Source organism: Danio rerio, chromosome 18, assembly GCF_052040795.2.
Source record: "Danio rerio strain M-AB ecotype USA chromosome 18, GRCz13ab, whole genome shotgun sequence".
NCBI lineage: Eukaryota > Metazoa > Chordata > Actinopteri > Cypriniformes > Danionidae > Danio > Danio rerio.
In genome coordinates, this window is record NC_141038.1 from 29,215,001 (window position 1) to 29,220,794 (window position 5,794).

The 5,794-nt window shown below is 32.5% G+C and overlaps 1 protein-coding gene across 1 annotated transcript in view; it reads left to right on the top strand.

Annotated features, from left to right (window-relative positions):
* The window catches only part of cd82b (CD82 molecule b), a 55,827-nt gene extending 50,943 nt beyond the window's left edge, over nt 1-4,884 (top strand). The window contains 2 exon segments of the mRNA NM_212663.1: nt 919-1,002; nt 2,696-4,884. Of these exon segments, the coding sequence (NP_997828.1) occupies nt 919-1,002; nt 2,696-2,773 (162 nt within the window). The 3' untranslated portion in view covers nt 2,774-4,884.
* Nucleotides 4,885-5,794: the final 910 nt, after the last annotated feature.

Consider the following 5,794-nt stretch of genomic DNA (forward strand, 5'->3'; position numbering starts at 1 on the left):
ATTCTTTTTTTCCTCCCAACATTTTTCAGAATATCTTGTTTTGTGTTAAACACAAGAATGAAAGTTTAGAATCCCTTTAGTTAGAATCACTTGTTGCACCATTTACCCACCAAGGAGTAAACGTTTTAATTTTTGGATTTTTTGTATTTGACAAAAATTGATATATTAAATAAATTAAAAAAAAAAAAAATATATATATATATATATATATATATATATATATATATATATATATATATATATATATATATATATATATATATATATAAAACCCCAATATCATTTATTATACAATTTTTCTTGTGATTAAAAAGCTGGCATGGCACCAACTTTGAAACTTGCTGTTTATGTTAGATGGTGCTGGTGAGATTTCCCTCTCCATGTTATGCGTTCTCTCCTTCCTTCCAATTGCTTTTAGTACAACATATGGATTTCCTTCATGGACTGGATATCAGCTATTAATTGCTGCCAGCCATTCACTCCAATTCAAGCTCCAACTCGGGCACTGCTTCTGCTTATTAGATCAAAGACAACGATGCCAGTTTTCAAACCTTTACATTAGCGTATTTGCATATTTCATGTAAACAGACAAACTAAAATTAAAGGGTGATACAGAATTCTTTGCAATAATGCCATATCACTTTAATTTTCTGTTATATGCTGCCATACATCAATAGTTTTAAATAAGAAAATAAAGCTTTCACTATAAATCAAGATGCAGTTTCCTGCAAATTAATCCAGTGACTTTGACTTTCTTTCCGATAGTTTGAGTTTGGCTTGTTCATGTTTGTCTCTTTGGATGTTGTCTTTGGAGAACTCTGTTCTGTTCAGGCTTATTTCCAAATCCTGCATATCTTCTTTCACTTTTCTCTTCATTTGTTCTGCTTTTTTTCATTTCTCTTCATTCCTTGTGTTCAGGGCTGTATATCTAGTTTGGAGGACTGGATCCTAAGGAACTGTGGAGTTATTCTGGGTGTCTGTGTTGGAATAGCAGTGATCGAGGTAAATCTAGAAAGCACATCTTGTAAAATGCATTTATAATTCCTGAATCTACGCACCCACCTACAGTTGAAGTCAGATTTATTAGCCCCCCTTTTAATTTTTTTCTCTTTTTTTAAGTATTTCCCAAACGATGTGTAACAGAGCAAAGACATTTTCACAGTATGTCTAATAATTTTTTTTTTTTTTTTTGTGGAGAGTCTTTTTTGTTTTATTTTAACGAATAAAAGCAGTTTTAAATTTTTTAAACACCATTTTAAGGACAAAATTATTAGCCCCTTTAGGCTAATTTCTTTTCGATAGCCTACAGAACAAACCATCGTTATGCAATAACTTGCCTAATTATCCTAGCCTGCCTAGTTAACCTAATAAACCTAGTTAAGCCTTTAAATGTCACTTTAAGCTGTATAGAAGTGTCTTAAAAAATATCTAGAAAAATATTATTTACTGTCATCATGAAAAAATAAAATAAATCAGTTATTAGAAATGAGTTATTAAAACTATTGTGTTTCGAAATGTTGAAAAAAAAATCTTCTCTCCATTAAACAGAAATTGAGGAAAAAAATAAACAGGGGGCTGATAATTCATATGGGCTAATAATTCTGACTTCAACTGTATGTTTTGTTTATGTCTGTGCTGGTGTGCTGTTCTTCAATGCTGTTATTTTTGGGAAATTACACTAATGTGCCTCATGAGGTTCACTGGTTAAGGTGCTTCCTCTATAAAAGTTTAAAAAGCATTTGCTCACGACATAAAATAAATTTACCTGACTTTTTGAAATTTAAATGGAGGGAAAATAGTTTTTTGCATAATAATTTTATCTGAACCTAAAAATGGGTTAAGTACTTTATTATTATTATTATTAGTAGTAGTAGTAGTAGTAGTAATAGTAGTAGTAGTAGTAGTAGCCGCAGTAGTAGTAGTAGTGGAATTTCTTAATTATACTATATTATATTATATTATTTTTTTACATTACTAAATAAGTATTTTGTTTTTTTATTTTACCTATTTAATTAATAATATATGACCAAGAAAGATATATTAAAACATTTGTATGCAATTTACAGAACCATGAATTTACAAGAACTATGCTTTTTTACATAAGTGCATGTTTTTATTTTATTTAATACAATTAATTTTTAGTAAGCATTTATTTATTTTATGTAATCTGGTCAGTTTGAATGCAATTACCTGAAAGAACAGACTGTAAATATTTACATGTTTTTACCTAAGCACTTGTTTTTTTTTTTTATTTAGTTAACAAAATATTTATGATAATTATTAATTAATATCTGATCAATCACATAAAACTTATTTGTATGAAATGTACTAGAAATATAGGTTTCCTGTTTCAATCACTTTAAACAAACATTTTGTCAAAGTTTAAGTATTTTACTGTGTCCTTACACTTGCACCACCTACAGTATACTTATGATAACAATAAATAGTGTATGCATAATTATATCCAGCTAACATGTAGCTAATTAATATTACTCAATACTGTATAGTCACACTGTAGTAGCAAGGACGCCATGAAATAAAGTGCAACCATGTGTTATTTTTTAGTAATTGTCATCAGCTTTAAAAAAACAAAAACAAAAAACATTAAAAGTCCCAAACTGTGGCAGCTTATAAATGTTTGAGAAGTGAGGGGAGCTGATTGTGCTCACTCTTGTGCCTACTCTGCTTACTTCAGCTTTTAGGGATGATCCTGTCCATGTGCCTCTGCAAGAGTGTCCAACAAGAGGATTACACCAAAGTCCCCAAATACTGAGCGCAAACCCCCATCACAGCACAAAACAGCAGTGTTACAGCCTCTCCACACCAGCACAGCAACTGGAACAAAGCGGACCAGACCAGACACACAAACACTTTAATATCCCATCAAACAATCCAGTCATCACCCTGTCCAACATCAACATAAAGAGACACTCCACTTTTTTTGCAAATAGGCTTATTTTTTAACTCCACCAGAGTTAAAGATTGACATCCATTCAGTCGATTTCTGGGTTTGGTAGGAGCACTTTTAGCTTAGCTTAGCTTAGCATAAATCATTAAATCAGATTAGACCATTAGCATCTTGCTCAAATTCAAAAAAAGAGTTCAGATAATTTTCTTATTTAAAGCTTGGCTCTTATGTAGTAAATTACTTAGCTAGGGACTATTTTCAGGCACTTTATAATATCATAGTGCCTGCAGCAGCCATGGTAGGGTGGCAAAGTTTCTTGATTATTACGTCATAATCGGTATGGTAAAGTACTATAGTAAAGGTATAGTTTCTAGACATATCAACCTAAAAATAGAAACTTTACATTTTCCGTACGCTTTTGTAACTACAGAAAACTCCAGCTTGAAATCGTACAATTATTTAAACTTTTTATTGAGTGGAATGCTAATGGTCTAATCCGAATCAATGATTTATGCTAAGCTAAGCTAAAAGTGCTGCCACCAGACTCAGGGTTCAGCTGAATGGATTCAAAAATGATACAACTTGGCTGTTTAACTCTAGAAGGTGCTGTAAAATTAGCTGATTTCCAAACAAAAAAGTGGGGTGTTCCTTTAAATCGTAAATAAATAAATTGATCTTTTTTAAGTGCTTTTGGGAGTCTTTATAGCATGATGTATGATTATTATGGCTGTACTTAACTGTTGCGTTTACCATTTTCATTGTTAGTTGAATTTAAGAGAGCACTTTAGTGAATAGAGAGTTTGATAAGGGAGCTACTTTTAAAATATTTCTTTTTATTGAAAAAACAAGGGGAAACTTCACACTTTTTTTATTGACCCTACTCTTTTTTTTTTTATATATATATATATATATGTTTTATATGAAAATTGTATACTTTCAATTTGGTTATGTATATATCAATATGATTGATTGATATACTTCAGTCAGGGTTGTTCTTACTGAATAACTACATTCCTGTTATAGCAGCACTTAATGATTGCTTTCTGTGTGTGTTATTAGTCAGGGTGGAGCAGGTGTGGTTTGGGTTGGGTAAGGATGCCTGCGGTTGGCGAATGCTAGGGCAGAGGAGGAGACTAAGGCCCAGCGTAGCGTTTCTTGTGGTTTACATGTGAGTCAGGGTGTGTATCTGGATTTAGGTTGGGTTCGTATCCCACAATTCCTTCTGCTGGGTGAAACAGCTGTTCAAATGTGTTCAGAACAGGCTTTAGATACACATCTTGCTGACTAGCTCCAGCTGTAGCCTGAGCGAAATCCTCACGTCTGACATCTGTCTTCCTGTTTCTGACTCATTTTAGCCCAACCAAAGTAAGTCTGAAGTCGTGTGAGGCTTTTAAGTATATTTACGTTTCTTCTTTTTAAATGTTTTGGAGCCTTCGGTTTTATTATTTCATGTGAAGCTGATGTAAATGTTGTATGGCTGTTGTCAGTGGTGTTTATTCATAACAAAAGCTTCATGTGAGGCGGGAGGAGAAAAGAACAATCTAGATGCTGTCTGTAATGCATTTTCAAACACTTTATAGCTTTCTGACTAGGAAATGTGTAACGTTTCATTTCTCAACTGCCAGATGTTAAAGCGATTGACCTAGAAGATATTTTTAGTTCATGATTTTTCACATTTCAAGACTGAATAATACCTCAGTCTCCTTTTGTATTTTCTTAAGATGTTGTCTCTTTAAGTCTAGTTTAGATATCGAAAGATCCTTTTATTTTAAATCTGAAAATGTACCAATATTGGGAAGATTTTGTATTTCTGAGGTAAAGTGAAGATGAAGGGCTTTTTATAATTTTTTTTGTACATTTCTTAAGCAAGATTTTTTGTTGAACTGGGAAGCCATGTCCATGTAGTGAGTTTTACCAGCTGTAGTACAAATATATGCAATAGTTATGAGTTGAATTAAAAGAAAACGTGGACACCATATTCTTTCCATTGTGATTTGTGAGTGAATGGATGTTTTTTATTCTTAATTCATAACTACAAGAGTTTACAATGAGATGCAGGTCTCTTGTCAGAAATATTCTTTTACGAAAAAACTAAAGATGACGATCCACCCTATGAAACACAATAAACACACAAAAAACCTAAAGGCAATAGCCAGCCCAGTGAAAGGTTTAGTTCTTTTTTTTCTTAAAAAGTCAATCTTTTTTGCAGTTATTCGCCTCATTTTCCATTTAATTATGAGTTTAAAATAGGTTGCATTTTTAGTGACTTTTAAAGCACTATTTTTTTGCTGGATTAGCATGTCTGTTGGTAATAATGACTACTCCTTTTATGTAGCTAAAACATTTCCTAAAGATTTATATCAATTATCATTTACATCATATTAACATCAATTATATCTTGTATCAGTAAATATATGAATCTGTTAAAGTTTTAAATCAAAAACTGCAGCCAAAGTAATTTAAATATCATTAACTTAAATAGCAAATTGGCCAACATTCCCCAGTCAACTGACAACTGAGCTCGTGTGTGGGACAAATTGTGGACCTTTGTCAATGGGGGGTGGTGGGTCTTTTGAACCACCTGAACCCCCCCGGCGGGCCTGCTTGCATCCTAGTTCTTTGTTACAAGTAATGATGCAGTGTTTGCATTACAGCGTTATACAAAATCTAAATCGCTTAATACTCAAACCTGACTTGCCGAAACAATCTCATGACAAGTTGTAAACTTTATTCAGTGGCTAATTCAAATTTGTACGACCTCATCACTTTTCTGCCAGAAAGAAAAACACGACCCTTTTAACACAAACTTTTTAAATAATATGTGGACAGGCTGCAGACAAAAATGAACAAAACTGATTCTGCTCACAAAAACTGTGTACTGAAGCG